Source organism: Lytechinus pictus, unplaced genomic scaffold, assembly GCF_037042905.1.
Source record: "Lytechinus pictus isolate F3 Inbred unplaced genomic scaffold, Lp3.0 scaffold_20, whole genome shotgun sequence".
Lineage (NCBI taxonomy): Eukaryota > Metazoa > Echinodermata > Echinoidea > Temnopleuroida > Toxopneustidae > Lytechinus > Lytechinus pictus.
In genome coordinates, this window is record NW_026974141.1 from 14603455 (window position 1) to 14627473 (window position 24019).

General features: G+C 35.8%; 1 protein-coding gene across 1 annotated transcript in view; it reads right to left on the reverse strand.

The window, feature by feature from the left end:
- The window catches only part of LOC135157813 (uncharacterized), a 35132-nt gene extending 14712 nt beyond the window's left edge, over positions 1-20420 (reverse strand). The window contains exons 1-17 of the mRNA XM_064114754.1: positions 20340-20420; positions 17843-17947; positions 17544-17619; positions 14458-14769; positions 10630-11928; positions 9713-9795; positions 8900-9100; positions 7911-7985; positions 6909-7029; positions 6025-6238; positions 5128-5233; positions 4359-4411; positions 3828-3951; positions 2804-2907; positions 2172-2271; positions 853-1006; positions 206-272 (exon numbers count right to left, since the gene is read on the reverse strand). Coding sequence (XP_063970824.1) covers positions 206-272; positions 853-1006; positions 2172-2271; positions 2804-2907; positions 3828-3951; positions 4359-4411; positions 5128-5233; positions 6025-6238; positions 6909-7029; positions 7911-7985; positions 8900-9100; positions 9713-9795; positions 10630-11928; positions 14458-14769; positions 17544-17619; positions 17843-17947; positions 20340-20420 — 3275 coding nt within the window. The remainder of the gene's footprint in view (positions 1-205; positions 273-852; positions 1007-2171; positions 2272-2803; positions 2908-3827; positions 3952-4358; positions 4412-5127; positions 5234-6024; positions 6239-6908; positions 7030-7910; positions 7986-8899; positions 9101-9712; positions 9796-10629; positions 11929-14457; positions 14770-17543; positions 17620-17842; positions 17948-20339) is intronic.
- Positions 20421-24019: the final 3599 nt, after the last annotated feature.

Sequence of the window (24019 nt, forward strand, 5' to 3'; positions counted from 1 at the left end):
ACATCCAATAACTTTCGCATCCTTCCGAGTACCCATTTAGCCCCTGGGTGGAGAGTGTCAAGGTGTAGATTGACGCCTTGCCAAAGGACGCTGTAGACCGCGGTGGGATTCTGTTTACAAGGCGAGAGTCAGAACCACAACACCACGGCTCTTCTATAACATGCCCAATGATCCAACATTGCTATAAAGCTTAACTTGTACTCACGCATTTTGATTTCCCAGCTCTCCAGTCTGGACTGATAGTAGCACAATCAAAAAGACAACTGGAACTCCTGTATGCAAAAGTAATATTGATAAAGATTATGATAATGGTTTATATAGCGCCTTTCCATGAGATAAAAAGTGCAATGCAACAATCATAAAAACTGAAACACAAATAATAATAATAATAGTAATAACAACAATAATAATGATAATAATAATAGTAACAATAGTAATAGTAATACTACTACTACTAATAATAATAATGATATAATGATAATAATAATTTCAGTTCCGAAAACTGTTCTCCCAGCGGGCCCTGCTATTATTATTATTATTATTATTACCCCGGTTAAAAAACCAGGAAATATACAAGTAAGAAACTGCAAAATTATCAAACTGTTAAATCAAGGTAACTTTATTTTGCTACATAGACATTTCTTCATGTCGCTGTTGTACTTATGAAAATGAATATTTTATTGAAATTATTGTTTTGATGAGACATAAAGCTGCATTAAATGAAAAAAAAAAGGTGCCGCGGAGGAACGTTACAAAATTTCATTTACCGATAAAATAAGGACATCAGTAATTATCATAGATTTTTTGTTTCATTTTTCTTATGTTAAACATGTTAAAAGAGACTTTGCTCACCCCATCCGCATGCCATATAGTGCTTGATTTTGCGTCGTTCGGCGTTCCATACAACAAACGTAAGTAGGTAAAGATGAATGCCTTCAATTGCCATCCAAGCAAACATGGTTAAAAGTAGATAATAGATCAAAGATCCAACAACAGTACAAGGTATCTGAGGAGTAAAGTAATTTGAAAAAAATGTTATGGCCCGTATTCTGAACTAGGGTTTAAATTTAACCCTGTTTTAAGGTTTTACATGTTCGATTTATTAAATGTTATGACACTCAAATCACTGTGTCAGAGACTGAAATATTTTTTTCATTATGAAATTTAAAAAAGTAAAAATAAGACATATTTTAGGGTCTACAATGAAAACAAAACTTTTGAGGTTCTGGCTCCCTATAGTTTTAGCACAGAGTTAGACCATGGTCTAAGTTAAACCTGACTTCAGAATTCGGGCCATAATATTCTCAATGACATACGGTAAAAGGAAAGAGCACCACGAGGAAAGGTTTCATGTAATGATAGCAAAGAAAATAGTAAGTAATATAAATGTGAAGGTTTGAGGCAAATCCGTCGAGGATTTAAGAAAAAAAATATTAAAATATTAATTTGTTGATTTGTGACGTCTTATGAGAGCAGCTTTCTCATATATCGTGTCGTTAAAAAATAAATGAATTTACATTCTATAGAAAACGTAAAATGTTTTTTTTTTTTTTTTATAGTATGTCAATGGACAAACTGTTTTACAACTGCTCGAGAAAAAAGTAAAATTTTAGTCCTCATGAATCATTAGAAAGAATAGTGAAGTCACAAGTTAAAAACTTGAAATTTAGTTAACTTTGAATTCTTAATTCTTTTTAATTTTTGTTAAACCTTCATCAATATGTTTTTTTTCCTGGTATTTCCTCAACAAAGTTTTCGTCAGGGGAATTTTCCCTTTAATAAGAGAGAAAGAGAGAAAAGCAACAAGATTTTCACAGTATTAGTTACAGAGTACAGAATTTCCACAAATTGAGAGCGTTTATTTGAACGTTAGAATTCAAATTTAAACTCTTATTTATGCATTTCCACATAAAACAACGCAAAATACTACATAGAATGCCTATACATTAATTGCAATAACATAGCTGAGAGTAAACAAAAGCAATGTACAAAAATACATTATTGTTATATTTTATAAAACATTTGTAACACTCAATACAATAGAAAAAAATGTTATATTAGTTTTGCTTCTGCCCTACTTGAAACACCCAGAAGTCAAACAGCTTAAGATAACAAAAAATTAACGATAGTCTATGACTTCCAGGAAAGTACGGCAATTATTACAGACTTACCGATGGAAACTGGACGAGATTTAGACACAAGAATGCAATCTCAGTTCCCCCGACAGCTAGGGCTAGGTTCCCATGAATCAGGATCAAATCACTGTGCAGTCTGCAGAAAGAAAATTAGATCGAAAACCGATATACTTGAATCAGACAAGAACTTGCTTGTATAGGACTGTTACGAACCCCCACACACGCACTTTACTCACCCACCCCCTAACATATACACGCGCGCACACACACGCCCACCACATCCAATCACACACCACACACACACGCATCCCCTACGAAGTATGGCTTAAACACACACACACACCGACCCACCCTCACGCACACTCGTCCGCGAAAGTATATACAAGATGATTCAAGAGTTTAATATATGGACGTTTGTAATTTTGGTTTTCTGAGTAACATTAAACACTCTTTGATACATTTTCGTCAAACCCTCACCAATATGTTTCTCTGCTTGTCTATTTTTTCGGTTTTTTTTTTATCGTTGATCAAGCATCTCCTCGAACACATACTTTAATGATATCTAATTTACATTTTGTCCATTTACTTTCATTGTAAATGTCATCCCCTCAACAACGTTTTTTGTGTAGGCCTATAGGTTTTGTTGTGTTTTGAATCCTATATCTTACTTTAGAATGGCGTAGCCGAAACAAGTGAAAAAGCAGGCCACGATTGATAAGCTGCACCCGACCCAGGAGATGACCCCCATGGCAAATTCATGACCAGGAGGCACCTGTGATGAATACAATAAATACACAGTAGGGTTATAATTTTGTCCATCTTGACATGAAATAGAAATAATATTCAACATTTATATCGTATACACATACTAATCTCCGAGAAAGGTTAGCGGGGAATTATTCATCCGAGGTTGGACCGGCATTTTTTTTTTCTGAGTGACTGTTAGCGTTAGCTCCGAATAGTGTTCGACATTTTTGCTGGGAAATATCCATATTGCATTTCAAAGTAGAGGTCTGAGATTAAACTCAAAGCAAATCCCCATGATTTGATTTCTACGATTTGTTTTTGAGATAATTGAACGTTAAAGGGATGGTCCAGGCTAAAAATATTTATATCTTAATACATAGAGTAGAATTCACCGAGCAAAATGCCGAAAATTTCATCAAAATCAGATAACAAATAATAAAGTTATTAAAGTTTAAAGTTTAGCAATATTTTGCGAAAACAGTCGTCATGAATATTCATTAGGTTGGCTGATGATGTCACATCTCCACTTTCCGTTTTCTTATGTTATTACATAAAATCATAATTTTTTCTTTATTTCATACTTGGGGGAATAATATGTCTCCCTTATAATGAAATAAGTTGCAACAATAAATATCTAATGCACTAAATCAGTTGTCGATCAAATTTTTCTAGTTCTTGGAGGAAAACATTTGAATAAACCTAATTTCATATAATAAAATACAAAAGAACAAGTGGAGATGTGACATCATCAGCCCACCTAATGAATATTCATGACGACTGTTTTCACAAAATATTGCTAAACTTAAAAATTCAATAATTTAGTTATTTGTTATCCGATTTTGATGAATTTTTCGGCATTTTGCTCAGTGAATTCTACTCTATTTATTAAGTTATACATACTTTCAGCCCGGACCATCCCTTTAAACTTTTTATTAATCTTCTTACTTGAGTACTAGACACGTTCAGCAGTACAGCAAAGCTAGTCAGGTGATCACAGAGGCACGTGACCATTTTGCCACCATCCGTGTCCGTGATCCCATCGAATGTGCACCCCGAAGAGGACCAGTTGCTAAACAGATGAGGAGACAATTTCGAATATTGTTATTTAAATGAATTTGCCCACTTACATAATAGATTTCACTTTAGGTCGATAGATAGATATGGCACTGAAAAAAAATCATTCATAGATGAAGAGTCTCATTGGCATTGGGGCCGTGCCATAAAAAGTATACAAAGTAAAAGTCACACAATCTTGATTACCACAGAGCAATTTCATTTAAAAATTCCAAGAATATTGATCGAATTACAGTTTCGCATCATCAACATAAACTTAGTTAAGTCACTTATATATATTGAATTGATTTTTTTCTTCAAATATTACAGGCTACTGGAAACAGTCGCCTTGCATGTATTAAAAGAAATACTCATCAAAATAATTTGTAAGTGATAATTATCAGATCAAAGATCAAAACCTACCTAGTATTGTAATCCCAGTACGAACAAAGAGTGTTATTATCCATCAATTCCTCCTGTTGAACACATAAAATGAGAAATATCGGTAATATCTATCATCAAATAGGACATTTTGACATTATATAATGCTCGGTCTCTTTGTGTTCATCCCATTTTAGTGGAGATGTGTTTCATTTGAAAGTGAAGACCCTTTTTTTTTAATTGCTTGTTGAATTTTTTCGTGATATGGCTTATCAAAATTATGGTAAAAAATGCCATCCCCTATTGGAAATTCCTGGGTCCGCCCCTGCCCAGAAAAAGTAATGAGAAACGGACATGTGTATAGTTTCATTGTGTTCCGTGTAGGTAATTAATTGGTATTAATGTGAGATTTGACTGAAGCTAACTTTAGCTTCCATTTTCGAACGATTTTGATTTTATAAAACATTTCAAATTTTGTTCTTAATCATTTTCAATCGATATCATCTACTTTATAATATATAATTTTTACCATATTTATATTCATTCATCATTGATGTATTCAAGTGTTAACACTGTAACCATTGTTATCATTATTACGTAAATATCCTTTCTTTCTTTCGTTATTTATCTATTTATTTATTCATCTTATTTATTTATTCATTTATTTCATTAATCTATTTATTTGTTTTTATGTTTTATTTTATTTTTATTTTTTTGTTGGGGGGCATAGGCCTACCTCAAATGTGAGTGTCATTATCATATTATATCAACATCATTATCTGGGGGGAATGGGGGTATTTCATAGGCCTACCTCTCCTTTCGTTATTGGAAACGTGAGTGTTATGTTTTTGCTGAAAGACGGTACTTTTCTCTCTGATATCAAACCAACTCCAAGGAGAGGAGATGCAACAGCGATCCTGGGTTAGAGGGGTTGATTAAGAAAATTGGGGAGAAAGAGAGAGGGGAGAAAGAGAGAGAGAGAAAGAGGGAGGGTGAAGATTGAGATGGGTAGGGAAGAAGGGAGGAATGGGATGGGAGTAAAAAAAATTAAAGAGTGAATTTAAATAACATGATATTGTGTCTTACTCAATACAAATTCATGACAAAAAAACAAAACAAAAAACAACTATGATGTACAGAGGTGCAAAAGGCGAGTTGTGGGGAAAGGATTGGAGTAAATTGGAACGAAAGATGGGCTAAAATCTGATGAAAATGTGAAGAAAATACATTTAGAGAGGAGAATGGTGGTTTTAGGTTAAGTATTTAGGAAAGGTGAAAAAAAAATCTCATTGAGATTCTCTTGCAACGAAATCGCTGAATCACATCGCTCTGGTCGAGGGATATAATTTATATATCCAACGATAACGAGTGATATTCAGATGACTATTTGCTTTTAAATTCACATTTGACGATTTATTTTCTACACAAAATTCATTATTTTACAAAGATATTTCCTATAAAAAAAAAGAAATTACATTATCTTATGTAGTTTGTTACTGTGTTATGTAGAATTATGATAACACCTATACGGCTTCATATCCAACTAAATTTGCAAAGTGCTTAAATTCGATAAAACATTAGATGACACTGCCATCGCAGAGAAATGGAGAGAAAAGCGATGTGGTCTCATAAAAAAAATAATGGTAATGTATAGTATAAATAAAATCCTTCTAGTGGATAAGAATTAAGCCATAATCATGATAATTACTTTGTTTCGTCATATTTTTCGCAGGATGATCTGGCCACAGCCTCCGCTCCATGGGGAAGGTTGATACGGTAGGAAGCAGAAGAACCCAGTTCCCGGAGGACCTCACACGGGATATGCACGCCATCCAGCACCAGGTCTAGGGCGCCCTCACAAACAGAAGATTCTGTCGCAATCGCCGAAGATCTTGCCTGACCCGTTGATGTAACTTCCAACGCTATGTGACGATTCAACCAAAGTAGAATAAGGTATGAAGAAGGCAAGTATTGTAATTATATTTTTACAGCACTTTTATATCCAAACATATTATTTCTGCTTCATCACTTCTAAAAAAAGGGCGCTTACAATGCTTGGTCGTCCTCAGCTTCTGCACACTACTGGGTTGCGCTAGGTGGGAGGGCGTAGCGTCAGAGTATGAAAATGACATTTTGCTAAAGGGTGCCAGTGTCCTAGTGTACAAGACACATGACCCCAGCTCTGATCAATCGGCGAGAGTCATGATCACCATTTTATCGAAACATCACTTATAAAGTTTTAGTCTGCCGTGCGACTATGATTATCGAAATTTAGAATGGGTTGCAATTTCAGGTATTTAGGGAAGGGGGGGGGGATTCCCAGATACCATAGTTAATATTTCCAAATGTTCGTCCAGAAAAAAACACATTTATATCTGCAATACAAGTCATATGATCTTTGTAGGTTTGCATGGTGGAGTGAACCTTTTCCACGTTAATACAAGTCATCTCGCCGTTGAAGATAGTGTTGCGTTGAAAGCAGCAGGAGAAAAAAAACACACACATACGTAACACCCGGATACGCCCTTCCGATTGGTTTAAAATGTAGTTGCGTATGATTTCAAATCAATCTGCAATCCGATATAAACCCACCTGCATTGTTAGTTGAAACTCCAAACGACTGCGATCCATTATTCACGATTAGACTCGCTGCGTCATTCATCAGACCCTCCAGCTCCCTCTCCGCGTCCTCAGGGGTAGACGTAAGATTGATCTGGCGGGAAATGGATCAATTATAATTTTTGAGAGAAAAAAACAACAACATTTGTCTAATATTAAAAATATAAGTTTATCTTTAATTGCTAGATTCAATTAGACAGGATGTCTATAGCTTCAAAGTGGGTTGAACCAACTCGTCATCACCGTCAAATTCATTGTCGCATTCAAGTTAAGTTACTGATGTTCATAAAATACTACACCCTTGCTCAAAGCTAAGCAGGAAATTATTATAAGATTTTTTTTTTCAAATGGTCAATTGTTAAATTGTGTGTAACTATATATCGGTACATGGTAAACTATTTATACAAGAATATAATCAATTTTAAATATGAAGCATATTATCTTGCCTTACAATCCCCTGTTATTATAGCCTGTGGATGTACTTGTCCTTGAGCGGTCCGCACAAGTATCAAACTCGCGTTCAAGGGTCTGCTCTAGGTAACACGAACATCGTGTGAGATTTCCTTTAAGAAGTTGTTCTGCCTTTCAAGTACGACCCTTGAAGCGACTAAGTGTTTGTTGTTGCTTAAAGTGAATCCTCAATTCATTTTTATATTAAACATATAGATATAGCAAGAATAAGAAAAGCGTTTGACGTCATAATTCACTACTCGAGGAGGCGTCTGCGCTGCCCCCTTGTCAGCAACCAGGAGCACATTAATATGCCAAAAAAAAACATTCTCGAAATAATCGATAATTTACTTTCCTGTGAACCACTTTATTTTCCTCAAATGATCTGTGCTCCATGCTTTTTGCAAATGAAATGTGCTTCTGGCTTACGCCTTCAAGATGGATATTGAACATCGATGACTTTTCAATTTTATAATTGATCGGATCAATTGCAACCCTTGGTATAAGACAAATGATATCGCTTACCTGCTTTGCACACGAATCCAATAAGAGTTGATTGGTCCGGTCCGCGAAAAGCACATTAATGGCGTCAGAAGAAATCTATACAATTGTGGAATAGGGATGATAGCAATAGAAAAGATGAAGAAACAATATCGCGTTTTTGGTCTACGACGCACATCGGATTCAAGAACATAGAAAACTTATTCTCAAATTTCTTCCATGACAACGAACAACCGAGAAGTCAATCTAAACAGCAGTTACGTCCTGACCAAACGACATATTTGAGAATTTTCGCCAGCTCCGAAACTGCTTTTCCGTTTCACCAATTTTCGACAATGACCTCCAAGCTGTTATTTTTTGTTGTTATAAGGGGATTGTCAATCAATTATGGTTTTCTTAAATCTGTCGCGCGTCGCGGATCGGAATGCCCTTATCATTACCGATAGTGCAATATATTAATATTGACCAGCTATTTAGCTTTGAATTTAGTTATAAATATCTTATTGCTGATTAATTATAGTACACATGGTGGTCGATTGTCCAAAAAAAAAAATTCCATAGTTTGAATAGTATAAGTTTAAATATATCCAAAACGTGATCTTCAAAATAAAGTTTTGGGTGAAAATTTCTTGATGTAATTGCAGTGGCGTAATAAGCCCACAATGTTGAGGGACCAAGCATGGTTTTATGGAACAACATTTCGAAAAAGTAAACAAAAATCTTACCCAAATAACATGCTGAATACGAAAAGTGAATTTTGTGATAGATTTTGGCATTGAAATCCATATTTCATCTTTTTCTTTTCCTCTTTGTCCTTCTTTTTATTTGTTATTCTTTAATTTGATTTATTAATATTTTTTTCGTATTCTTCCTTTCATCTTCTTCTTCTTTTTTTCTAATTATTGTTATTATTACTGTCATCATTATTATCAATATTATTATTACTATTATTATTACAATTGTTGTTGTTTTTATTATCATTATTAATATTATTGTCATCATTATATACTCACATTGAGGAACGACTTCGCATTGTCTCCGGTGGCGTATTTCAGCGGATTGCGTTTGAGAACACTGGTGAAATAATCAAAGGCGAAGACGAGCTCGTCGATGGATCCGAGTTCCTCACGATCGCCGAGGTAGTCGGTGAAATCAGACATGGCTTGCTCGGCCTCCCCGAAAGACTTAAAGTCTCCTGATGAAAGTCGAGCCGACTGATGAATGAGATCGTCACCGACATGGTAGTGATGAGAATTGGAGGAAAAAGTCAGTTTGAGAGACAAAAAAAAAATCAGTTAGGGGGACAAAAAAAAAAGAGGTGAATGGCGGTGAAGGAAAGGTGCGTGAAAGCATGCCAAACAATTTTATATTTGTTTTGTCTTTTTTTTAATATTTCATTTGCAATTGTTGCATTCCACGATCAGATCACTAGCTTTGAATTTGTAGACAGATTGAACGGCTACAGATTATGTGTTTTGCCTGACACAGACATTCATATTTTTCTCTTTATGATGCGATAGGCCTACCAAACGTTTACATAAAACACTAAATTGTTTTTTTTACATTGAAAATATAAATACACAATAAAAAAGATAATTTTACAATTGCGTCATTTCCATGTTGGTCGAAAACAAAGTCGAGACGCGATGAAAATAGGGAACACAAAACGAAAGAATGACAGATTGTAGAAGGCATGCTAAAAAGAATTAACAAGTTAAACAGTACAGAGCGCTAGAGTACATAATTGCATTGGTAACGAAAGAACGTTCTTTTTACATTCAAATCCAACTTTCTGAATGAATTTGAAAACTTTGAAACAAACTTACAAGAGAAGCACGTTTTTGTTCCTCAGACATCATGGTTGCATTTATTGTGGTTGTCATGGTGGTGCCAATAGTAGTAGGTTGGTCTGAGAGATAGAAGACATGGAGAGTGAGAGACAAAGAAATAACAAAAGAAAGAGAGGGTGATAGGAAGAGACAAATAGGAAAATCCTAGCACATTTATTGCAATCATCAGGATGGCAAAATTGTCAAAAGAGAATATTGAATATGAGAACACAGCTTTATAAGGCACGATACCAAAATTCAATGGTGTGTCTTCCCCTCAGGTAACCGCGTCTTCGCGGCATAAGCGTCCATTCATCGCTGACCTACCCACTTTACACTGCTGCAGGAAAAACCCGGTATTCCATGCGAATGTATTTTAAGTTCACTTATATGCGAAAAATGAATATATGAATATAAGAACAGCCAAATTCCATGATCGTTCATTTTGGGTAAAGGGAGAAAAACAGTATGATTTGTGTGTATGTCCTATTAGGATTTTAGTAATATTGTTATTCATCATTTCATTTTGCACATATTCGGAAGGAAATTATATTTCACAGAAGATGAGCACATGTCTACGCAACAATATTACATGTTTAGCTCAATATGGCCAAGTGATAGACTTGGTTTATCATCATATTCACAAACTCAATTACAGGTGCTAAACATCCATATAATTATATCGAATGTATCAACAAATATTGTTTTTTCTTATGAAGGGAAGATGAACACCTTAAGCAAAGGTGACTTTATCAGGTGCACATAAATTTTGTTTTGTAACCGTTGATCCGAGTGACCAATTAGATAGTCGAAAGTACATCTCTCAACTCCGTGGTTGAGCTCTCAAACAAATTCTTTCCAAAGATCCACTTTATTCTCAACTTGCTTTATTAACCCGTAAAGCATGCACTTACCTGTGCTAATGATCATCGTTTCAGGATTTTGAAATGACACGCCGGCCAGCATCGCTCCTCCAACACGATAACTTTGTGCGTAGAGTCGAACAAGGAACCTCTCTGATTGGTCACTCTGAGTCACGTGGTATGTACCGTTCTTTAGCTGTTTGTAAAAGTAACAGTATTCTTTAACCCTGGGAAAATTGGATCCTAATGTCGCCTTTAGATCTTCAGATACATTGAAGCAATGACCAGTGAGATCAGTAACCGAACCGCCATTTATTTGAAGACTGTCTTTCCCGCGTTCTGATGTGATTATATCTACATATTGCAAAATGTCGCCTGTATTGTTACAGCGAAATGTGGTATTCCCATGGTAATCTTGCACTGGTGGGACTAACGTCATACTCGGATCGCCATACTCTTCCTTGGTAGAACTTGCCATATATTGCATGACTTGAACTGGCTTATCGGAGATTATTAAGCATACAAGACTGGTCATGTCCTCTGCGACTTCGACGTGAGTAAATTGTTGTCTGTTAAGCACGCGGTGTTGTACACTGCCGTTCCCACACTGAGACAGGGTTAAATTGGTATTGTGGTAGAACGCCGAAACACGAATAACCCATCCGTTTGTGGCATTTTGAAAAGGAGGAACAAAGTGGACCCTCCCCCACTTTGAGACAGGCATCAATTGTTCTATAATTACTCCATGGTCTAAACTAGGCTTCGAAGACCAAGACGGTATGACTACACCCATTGAACCTACTACGACCGAGACTGACTTATCAGCTCTGATCAAGGTTCCAGTCAGGTTACCGCCATAAGAACCTGCTTTAAATAGAAGTAACTCATTTATACTCAGGACAACAGTCCTATTCTCGAAAAATGTTTGATTGTCGATAGTACAAGGTTCCACACATTCGATCACTACGTTTGTGTCGTTGTGAATGGCTGTTATTGCGACTTGGGCACGACGTATGTTTGACTTCGGTGTGTATACATCTATCAAGTATTCCTCCCCGAGGAAGTCATTCGGAAGAGCTAGAAATCCACCGGTTATCAATTTTTCACTTCGGACTATACCATGGACAGTGATGTCCGCAGTGGAACATACTGTAATGACGTCGCATCCAGTTGGAATATCAATATCTTGAATACCTCTGACGTCCATACATCCAGGTACAACACATGATACAGAGATATAAGTGTTTTCATTTGAATTGGGAACTATCCTCAGGTGTTTTGTGAAAACATTGGTTAAACTGATGAAGCCGAAGTTATATTTTTTTACCCACGTATCGTTCTGCGGTGAAACTGCAATAATAAAATCCAAAATGTTAACATTTTAAGAAATGAAAATGAATAAAGAACTTTTTTTGCACATTATACAGTAAGGTTAAGCTTTAAACAGTGACGTAATTTTATCCAGGTATTTCGCCCCCAATAATAATAAAAAAGGATCTGCATACGTTCAAGTATGTATTTCAGTTTGGATCTGGATTCGACAAAGGGCATATGATACGTTCGTGTTCCGACCAAAATGAAACTGGGATATATATATAAAAGAAACATATTTCTTCATCAAAATGCATTATTAAAACGAAAGAAGTGATGGTAGAAAAACTAAATAATAATAATCCGCTTTTATATAGCGCTTAATCCATCGGAACGACGTGTCTAAGCGCTTTACAGATATATTATTACCCCGGTACATGCAAAGATACATGCATAGATTATTAGGAACCAGTTATTAGATTTCGTAGGATTTGCCATTTCTTAAAGGGGAAACCAGCCTTGGCCATAAAATGTTGTGTTGGGAAGGAGAAAAATAAATAAAAAAGAACAGTGAAAGTTTGAAAGAAATCAGACAAGCAATAAGAAACTTATAGCTGCTTTAAAATTGAGATCACTAATAGTATGTAGATTTCAAATTGGCAACTGGGTAAGTAAATTATGACAAGGGGCAAGGACAACTTTCCCATAGGCCATGTACTTTATTATCAGGGATTTGTGGTTTTCTCCTAATAGTACCCATTCCCCATGGGGCTGTAATCTAAATATAACCCAGGTAGTATATTGTTTAATATTATCATGTAAGAAAAAAATAATTTGAAATAAACTTTTGGGAAAAATGACATTTTAGCCATAATATGTATTGGAGTACATGAAAGAGTAGTCCTTGCCTTACATCACTATGACATCCCATATGCAGCCAATTTGAAGTCTCCATGAGTATAGTAATTACCAATATTTACAACTTTTAAAAATTCATAACTTTATTGTTGTTTGTCCAATATTGTTCAAACTTTCACCTAAACTTGTCTGATTTTTATTTTTCTTATAAAAATAATTTTTTATTTGGGTTGGATTCACCTTTAAATTCATAGCCAGTGCCATGAAAGGAAGCTAGCATCGATTTTTGTCCCTTTGTTATAATTGTCTCTCCGGACAAGCATATTAAAAATGGCCAGTGGCATTTCTTTCTCTTTTTTTTTTCTTTTGCTTGTCCGATAAAAACTGACTCTGTCAATCCGAAACTCTATCTCCTCTCTCCATTCTCCCTCTCTTAAAAAACATCAACAAATGATCCCTTCTCTGCACACATTTTGTATCCCGAGTCCGGCCGTACGCACATTGCAAAGTACGCAATCGGTGCAGTTATCATAGTTATATTCAAAAGACAATCGCAGACCTAAACCAAAACTAATGATGTGGAGATAGTGCGGAGGACAAATGCATAGGCATGATGAAACAGTGGCGGCACCACAGGGGGGGGGGGGGCACACGGGCATTTGTACACCTTTTTTTTTTTACTGGATTTGATGAGATATCATCTTCACTAATCACTGCAAAAACTCCTTAACGGGTCCCTTTTCTAGTCAGTATGGCCTTAGTTTCAAATTTCATCTCGCGCTTCGAGCTCTTTTATGTGAAACAGGCAAAATATTTAGTGTCTGCCTTTGCTTCCCCCCCCCCCTAGTTTAAGATACATGGTGCCGCCGCTGTCATGAAATTACAGTGATAAAGCGATATATGTATATGGCAAGGCAAGACTTCAACCAAATGCCATGAACAGTCAAGGCAATTTCCCTTTTGGGGAAACACATATTCATCACAATATAGGTCTAAGTGATCGGCAAAGTGGCATTTAGTCATTAAGATGCAGTCGTCGGGGGGTTTAAGAAGACGCATGAAATTCTCGGATACTTTAAAAACCCCACGAGGCACTTACGACTTTGACTCTCAAACGACAAACTCTCAAACGGATGAAGAGTGGAATACTATGAAATTGTGTTTCTGAATATGTTACGAAAACTTGCCATCAAACATGGAAATATTGGTTGAAAATAAGCCTGAGGTAAAATTTGACATCTTGTTTTCCGCCGTTAAACACCCCTAGAAATATTTTGAGAAAAAGGAAGCTATATACAACAATTACCGCTTTGGAAAAACGAAATGAATGAAAGAGGATAGACTGAAGTGACGTCACTTTGCCATGAGTGTCGAGGAAATGGTCAACAATCGAATCATTAATTACTGTTATCTCCACTGAGACACTGACTGTCATTAAGCTTCCAAAAGTATAAAAGGTTTGCATCAAACTTGAAAACGTATATTTTTCAGTTACGTCTACCAAGAAGAAACTCTATCTGTTCATGAAAAGCTTGTGTTAACCTAAATGATGAGAAACGTGTTAATGGCAAACACATTACATGCATTATGATAGAGTGAGCTTGAGAAAATGTCAGGATCATAGATACTAATGTAGATGCAGAAAGCAGTGCAAAAGACAGAGAAGAGGTACACTATGAATACAGGTATGAGTCTCTGATTGTGTCTAACCTGGAAGAATCAATTGGTCTGTAAGATTACCCTTACAGGAATACGTGATGTTCAAATACTTGAAGATGCCATGACATGGGTCTCCGTATTGACCATTCGAAGATTCAACCTCACAAAACGTTTCATTGTCGCAACGTCCACGTACAAGGGTCGTTACGTCTGTGTCATTGCATTCCATGGCAGAAGCATCTTTTGCCGAAGAGTGTGGACAGATTTCAGCTTCAGTGCGGCCGTAAACGGCGGAGCCGATGTCGATTAAATCTTCTCCGCAGTCAAGTGTATCATTTTTATTTTCGCAAATTATCTTCGTAACTGCATGGGTTAAGACGGGAAAAACAGTTAAGTGTCACTGTGAATATCTTTGTCTTTGATTATAACTTGTCTTAACCGGTTTTCCAACTAGAAGTCCAATTGTTTGCCGATTTCCTAAGAGAATTATAAGTACAATAAATAAAACTTATGGAAATTGATAATTAAGGAAAAGAAAGATAACATCAAACATAAATAATGTATTTAAGATTTCGATTCAACGTGGAGTCAAACCTGTTTTTCATTATTCAATATCAGGAAACAAATTTTATCAGTCCACATGTCTATATTCCTAAACCGATCTACAAACAAACGCAACGTGGTTTACAATATATTAGTAGTCTTTGACGAAATAAAATTGTAAGTACGAACAACCCATATGCTTATCGGACGAGTTGTATTTGAATTTTCTTTTCCTCTGTCTCCACCGATGATTATGTCTCCATTTCGCGATATTTGTACAGAATGAAGAAGTCGTTATCTACAAATTAGGCCTACAACCGTTCCGCTGGACATGGTTGTCCGTCCTACAATGCTATCATCGACGGCTTGCAGCAAGTTGGGGGATCATGGGAACAGTAAAGAGTCTGGATTACTTTCGTATTTGTAACTGCTATAAAGATTCATGCAAGATTAGGAGTGCAATTATCCTTGATAACATTTAGATTAGTGTTTTGCAACTTTACAATTGCCAGGTTTAATGCTTAATAGCGGAAGAACTGTGAATACTCATAGTTTCATACGTCTCTGCACGAAGTCTCCCTTTTCATAAATTAAAAAAAAATAAAAAATAAGATAAAATTAAAACGCTCCTAACATCTTACGCTCAGGCAATCCAAAAAGGTCACATGAAATAGACAGACAGAAACAGTGCAAAGCAGAGACTACAAAGAACGAGATAGCACAAGCTGCATGCGGTTCTTTTTTATTCATAAATATTTTTTTTTATCAAGCATTCTGACAGAAAATGAGAAACAGAATAAGAAAGTTGTGCGTGCGTTTATTTCCCTAATTTATTACATATTGTTTAGGTGCTATCTCATATGTTGCATACAGGGAAAGGTTGGGGAAAATTTTCATGCTAGTGGTATTAGTTTTAAAGTGCCGTAAAATAATAAATGTCATATGCAAATACAATACATGATCAATGCTCTTTTATTGGAAAATGCCGCCCTCTACGCCTGAAATGTGCACATTACGAAAATACCCCGTTTGAGGTTTCACCGCACTTGGGATCGCAAACTGCGGTATTAGACCCCATTTTTCGTTTGAAACTCTAATTTCTCATTTGAACATTTCCAAGCCCCGATAAACCCATCTTGGCCAGGTAATCCCCGTTGTCTCAATTTCACCTCCACAGGCCAGTAAAGCCAAGGACGAAATGATAAACAACAGCTGTGCTATTACGTAAGACTTCTCTGCCTGTAGAAGGAACTTCGGAATGAAATTATTGTCTTCGATATTTAATCACGTTTTCAAAGGCATATTGTATTCAGACATCCAATATTAGTCCTTTCTCTCAATTTCGAACGAAGAAAATCGACCTCGAAATAAGGAAAATAAGCGAATAAAAATTAGGGTATGGTTTGCATGCAGGGACTGCCCTCAGCGCTGCGATGCATCCCATAGTTTCTGTCCGTCCAGCAAGAAAATATGGGATGCATGCCGTTCACTCGCGCATTGATAAAACAGCCAGACAGAAAGAAAGAAGGAAAGAAAGAAAGAAAGAAAGAAAGAAAGAAAGAAAGAAAGAAAGAAAGAAAGGAAGGAAGAAAGAAAGGAAGAAAGAAAGAAGAAAAAAGTTGCACTTCACCGCGTGTATACACGGAACTCCATAGCAGGCTCTTATTATTGACACGTTGCAATCCATCGTGTGTGGCCCCCTGCTGTGTGTGCTGGACTGTCGTGTTATCTTTGGACCGAGGTCAAGAAACAGGTGTTTTGATATTTAGGGCTTATAGTACTTGGAGAAGAGAATTGGTGAAAAAGAAACGGGGGTAAAGTCTTCTCAAACGGAGGTTTTTCGTCATGAGTGTCTTTGAAATGAAAATAAAATGTGGCAAGGACATTCACTTGTTGGAGGTATGCCTGACAGTGCAGGAAAATAAGGAACATTTTACATGACATGCCTGTTTCCGGTGGGCATATGCAATAAATAGGCGTGGGGGTCCCCAAACTAGACCTTTGGCTGTACCCCGTAGGAGCCGGCGAACCATCTTCATCTTTAGCTGCAGTCAATACGATAAAACAACAAACGCATAGTCCAACTAAAACTGTACATGCATATTGGACGATCTGATATAAAGAGGTATTGCATTATACACATAATCATCTATAATAAAGAATTAACAAATTTCTGTTTAATTTTAATACACGACAAACATAATTTATGTGATTCGATTCCAGACCTGTTGCGGCACTTAGCCCCTCAGCTGTTGAGAAAGCCACTTTTTACATTGCTCGTTTAGTACATATTGAATGAATAAATATTTTGTAGTCATCATTAATACCAAGTTATTTACATACAACTAAATGTTTTCCTTAAATTCATTGATTTTTTGGGGGGGGTGTTATGTCGAGGTTAAATTGTCAAATAGCAATTATCCAACTTAATAAAAAAAATAATAAGTACCTTTGATTTATAATTTAGTCCAAATTCTGTAGAATGATTGTACGAAATGTGCATAGTTATGATGTTATTCTAAAATATTGAGTATTTTATTCATATTCTACAGTGTAGCTCTAAAACTATGTGCAAGAATGTTCAAGACTAATACCTGTCACTACGGCACTGCCGCTGTCACTTTCCTCGCTATCAATATCGTCACTGAACTTCCCGAGTCCGAGCACCATCTGAAAGTATATAATAATATATACAAAAATATATAATTCATTTGCCAAAACATTACTTTGTTTTTGTGTGTATGTATTGACTATTATTATTTCAGCAGAAATGTTTTTGTTGGTTTCGTTTAGTTATGTTAATGTATGATATGTGGTAAATGATATATTTACAAGTGTGTGGGTGTGTATTTGAGTTTTGTCAGACGTGTATCAATCAGATACGATAATTTACGTCTGGGATCTTTAACGTCACAATCCGAAAGACGGGGGCTCGAACCTCTGCATCAGTTTGTAACTTCACCACCTTGCTTGGATTACAGTCACACGTCACAACGCCCTGATAGAGATTATAGAATATATTATTGCATATATAATACATATTATGCGTTTAAATTATCTGAACACCGAATACTCACCAACGCATCTTTTAAAAATAATATTAATGTGATTGTCAAAATGGAATATTTTGTATGTTTAGATAATGAGTAAAATCAATCGGTCGATCAGTCGGTTTTTTTTATTGACCATCATATATATACATATATATGTATATACATATATATATATATATATATATATAGTTTTCCAAAAGAAAAAGAAAATATAATTGAACAGCATTGGTTTGCTTTTTATTCACTCGTAGAAAAAAATTGAACTTTTAAACGTTCCCTTACGTTTCTAAACAGCCAATTTGAAACTTATTTTTAGGTTCTTTACATTTAAGTTTCCTGTGCACGTAAAGAACCTTCTTGGGAACCTTTTTTCTCGAGGGTTCAAAATACGGGTCAGAAAGGTTCAAATTCGCACCATTTTTTTCTAAGAGTGTAGATGGAAGCGGTAAAAGACGTAAATCAACGGAGAAGCAAATTATAATTTCATAACATTCATTGGCCCGTATTCTGAACTCATGGTTTAACTGAAACCGTAGTCTAAAGTCATGGGTTAACAATTATAAGCCAATTGTGACATCAATTTCTACAATTAGATAATCAATATATATATATATATATTCATCACATTTGGCATTCAAATTGAACAAATAAATCTTGAAATAATAATTACAATATATTCAACTTCTGAAAGTTTCCATGGCGAAGAAGAATATAGTTTAGTAGGTTACACGGTACACCATGTATCTTTCTTGGGCAAGTGTTGGTCCTGAAAAGGACCACCCAATATCTTAAGATTTCTCAACCATTACACCATGGGAAGTATCCTACTAAACACATTAGGCATTTAAATATTTTAAACAGTTCTTTTATACTCATAGCTTCCTATAATTTAAGACCAGATTTAGCCCTTGGTTTAAGTTAGACCGGAGTTCAGAAGGTTTATTTCAAATTCGTCTAATGCCAATTCGTCCAATTGCCAACTCGTCTACTATCATTTGGTCTACCATCTGTTCGTCCACTCACCACATTGTCTATTTTCATTTAATGTAATGCCACTCCGTCAAATAACCAGTAATGGTCCAATAACCATTTAGTCCATATACCATTTGGTCTAATTGGAATTAGACTAAGTGTTAAATCGTGCAAATAAATGAAAATGAAATGGATATTAGACCAACTGGTTATGAGACGAAATGGTCATAGACGAAATGGTGATTAGACGAAGTGATGATTGAACCAAATGGTTAATGGACCAAATGGTTGTTAGACGAAATCTTAATGGACAGAATGGCATTAGACTAAATGAAAGTAGACCTTGCGGTGAGTGGACGAGTTGGCAGTAGACGAATTGGCAATTTACCGTTTAGAATACGGGTCATATATGTTTATCAAAAGTAGTCTTTAAAATCTGACAAAATATAGGGGCCAACATATTCTTCTGAAAGTAATCATTGAATATACAATTATATGCAAACAAGACTTTCAAATGCAATCATGGCAAACAAACAAATAAATGAATAGATGTATGACTGAGTAGATAGATTGATCAATTAGATAATAAAAAAAACTCCTTATTTTATTCATTTATTTATTAGGTTTAAAACACAGATACATGATACAAAGGTCTAAGGACCGTAACTGAACATTTTTAACAATAAATAAATTGAAACATAATCGTAGATGAAAATGAATAATAAAAACCAAAACAGACTACTGAAGATCGCAAAAAGAAAATATACATGATTTCAACAAGAAAATTGTTATTAACCTATTAACAAAAATACACTTTGGATACTTCGAAGGATTTTTCGAAAACTTTTATTTTTCTCCCATTTTCATTTTCTCCTGGTTTTACAGGCCTAATTCATATTCCATAGACTCGTGTGTTAAAGTGGCACTTTAAAAAAATCATAGAAAATAAGGAGGAAATTCGAGGGTTGAATGTTTACTACCAGTGGATAGGATACATGTCTGACATTCCATATCTGACCAGAGAAGGGTACCTCGACCGGCTCATTTTAAAAATAAATCGGCATTTATGAAGACTACACCTGACGGGATCAAATTCGTCACCTCAGAGATTAAAATGGCCCTAATTCTTCCGCCAGTAAAAAATATTTCCATTGTAGTGATATAGCTTTCCAATATGGAAAAAGGAAGTTCAGTAAGTACCCTCCCTAGAATCAGTGTTAGATTGTCAGTCATATTCATTCATTTTTGTCAATCAGCAATATCAAATTTAAAAATTAAGAATGGGTTGGATGAAGGAATATATTTTGCCTGCCAGTTGTGATTAGGTCCGTGTAACCTCCTTGTATTATATAAATACCAACAAACGTAGAGGGCACCAACAAACCCTGCCGTGTGTTGCTGCCCTCTACGTTCGTTGGTAAACACCAACTTCACTTCAGCATGCATGATGGTATCACAGGCCTAATTCAATCCCCATAGACTCGTGTGTTAAAGTGTGACCTTTATTGTATGACACATGGATGCTTCTTTTTGAATTACCTCCCTGGCTTTTCTTTAACACCTGTACACTCACTTTATAGCAAAGAAATGCATGAAATATACATATGTGTTATGTAATGACCAATTCTAATATTACTCCTATGTCTAGTGCCCTATGGATTTACACACATCCTACCTGCATATATGTAGTTCAACAATGGATGCAAAGTAGGGCCCAAAATCCTATAATGCAAAATTGTAGATATGAAACGTGTGCATATGTGGATTCAAGAACTGCCCACAATTTAAATACCAGATTCACATGAGTTAAATTAGATAACAATAAAAAGAAATGATAATTAACATACAATCATACTATACATTCATATCTTCCTATGACAAGGGGTGTAAGAGAGAGAGAGAGGGGGGGGGGGTTAGATGGCTTGTTTTCTAAAGGGATGGGGGCTAGTCTGGCTAGAAGTAAGTAAAAGTTAGAACAAGATAGCAGTAGCACTCATTCTCAGCCACCCCCCCCCCCCCCCCCAAACATACTTACTATGCCTTTCTCTAACCCCCTCCCTCTTGAATCCACCACTCTTCAGCCAAATTCTAAAAAGTTCTCTCTTCTCCATCCCTTTACCATGAACCAATTTCACAACTGCAATTGATCAAGGCCTATCTAATGTTTAGTGTATCCTGTAATGGGTGCTATACACGAATACAGCAGCGCTCGTTGGTATACGTAAACACACGAAAACATGCAACGCAGAGACTAACGTTAGCCTACACAGTCACAGCCTAACCTAGGCTAGGTTCACAAACACATATTTACTAATCACAATTTGTTACCTGTTATACCCCCTATGTAGCCTTGCATATAGCCGTGAAGTTCAGTTTTTGGACCTCTTGATGATTGAAATATGTATACTAGTGAAAGCAATCTGCTACTGAAGAGTTTGGGCAGGTATTTCATCCACGAGGGAATTTCCCCTGTAATAGGCTAGAGTCAAGGTTATATTTCTTATAAAGGTATCACAGGCCTAATTCAATCCCCATAGACTCGTGTGTTAAAGTGGTACCTAAAAAGAATTCCTTAAAAATAAGGAGGATATTCGAGGGTTTAATGTTTACTATCAGTGGATAGGATATGTCCGACATTGCATATCTGACCAGAAAAGGGTACCTCGACCGGCTCATTTTAAAAATAAATCAGCATTTATGAAGACTACACCTGACGGGATCAAATTCATCACTTGAGAGAGTCAAATGGCCCTAATTCTTCCGCCAGTAAAAATTTAGTTCCATAGTGATGATATATCTTTCCAATTGGGAAAAAAGAAGTTCAGTAGGTCCCCTCCCTAGAATCAGTGTTAGATTGTTAATCATATTCATTCATTTTTTTTCAATCAGCAATATCAAATTTAAAAATTTAGAATGGGTTGGGTCGAATGAATATGTTTTGCCAGCCAGTTGTAATTAGGCCCGTGTGACCTGATGGACTTCCACTATTTGGACGAGTATTGTAAACTCTTTTAAAAACAAATTTTTATACAGATTCACCTTTCCTATAAGACAAACCGTTTGAGACATTGTTTGCCAACTACAGCCTTATAAGGTACACTCTTAAAATAGTTGGGCAAAAATGCCCAACTTTTAACCAACCCTGGGCAACATACTGTCCACACAACTATTGGTTAAAAATTTAAAATCTGCCCACATTGGGTAATAAAAACTAATAATTGGGTAATAAATGTTATCAATTGGATAATAATTGCCGAGAATATATATGTATATTTACCAACATACATTACCCAACACAGTGGATAGTATGTCGCCCAACGTTTAAGTGTGTATTATGTAATTTTATGAACATAATGTTACCATCTATAACAAAATATTATTTTTATTTTACAAAGTTCAAAGTTTTTGCTCGCTCGCTTCTCTAGCTTGCACTTATAAGAAATGTTGTCACACATGTCATGTTGTGACCCTGACAGGTTTTTGACCCATTACGTCTCTGGCAACAACCGTAATACTTGTACTTGTTTTACACAGTATAGAAACGCTGTTACAAAGCTAGTTACGATATGAACCTTGCCAAGCTTACTGTAGTTGTTTAAATAGTTTAAACAAGTGTTTAAAATCTGAAACAACAAAGTAGAATTAATAGCCAATTTTTATAAAGCGCTTTTCCCAGGATGCCTCAAAGCGCGTTACAGCATATCATTACCCCGGTCATTGGATTCATTTCAATCCCGCACGAAAAGTGCACAATTTCCACTCCATGGGGAGCATTCATCGCAGCCTCATTATGGCGCTGGCAAAATCAAACATACAATATCTTTCGCATCCTACCGGGTAGCCAAGCACCTGGGTCGAGAGTGGCAAAGTGTGGATTAACGCCTTGCCAAAGGACGCTAGACCGCGGTGGGATTCGAACACACGACCCTCTGTTTACAAGGCGAGAGTCAGAACCACTACACCACGGCTCTTTTTAATGTTTAATTCTCAATGAATAATAAGCATATTTGTTTAAACTATTAAACAACTACTCGAGGTATCATACATCGTTTTTACTGTGTACATGGTTATCAGAGCATTATTTGAACTGGAACAATATTTCCTGATATTGCATACGTTCTTAAAATAGTTGGGCAAAAAATGCCCAACTTTTAACAAAGCCTGGGCAACATACTGTCCACACATTTATTAGTTAACATCTGCTCATATTGGGTAATAAAAACTAATAATTTGGTAATAAATTTGCTCATTTTGGATAATAATTGCCCACTTACCAACATACATTACCCAACACAGTGGACACTATTTTGCCCAACATTTCAAGTGTGTAGAAATAATTTGATAGCTCACAATTAAACAATTACATCTTTCCCACAATTTTTATTTATCTATAATTCAATTTACTGTATACCCCTCTTTTCTCCTGCTGTTGCATGTTCGTAAAATTTTACTTTTCATCAGTTTTTTATTATAAATTTTATCAATGTATTTCAGTTAATTTTCTGAAACCAACCTGTACACTAGCTTCGCTTATTATAAGTATGTATATTCCAATTTATCCTAGTTATATTCGATCACCTTATGGTTAAATTAATATAAAAGGAAATTCAATTTCGAAAGCGATTCTTGTTTTTCTTGCTAATCTTGTATTTTCTCTCACTTTCATATAATTTTAATTACTTATTTCTTACTGTTCCTTGAAATCACCCAGATGTAGGCCTATTCTAAATATAGACTTACTTTTGAAGTGTGTTTCTGTTATGATAATGATTTAAAGGAAATATGTATGCGTATAATACTCCCCTGCAAGTTCCAGACATTTATTGTACGTGTCTCCTAAAGGATTTCCTTTATCTACACTCTACAAATATACACATTTTACCACGTTTACGTGTGCGGCTTTCTCGATATCTAGACTAGTTCTCTTCCCCTATCTCTGCCCCCCCCCCCCCCCTACACCCCCTCTCTCTCTAGTATTGCTATTCAACAAGTCCGATACCGTTCTCATCTACATACAACTGTCATAAAATCAATGATTAGTGTAA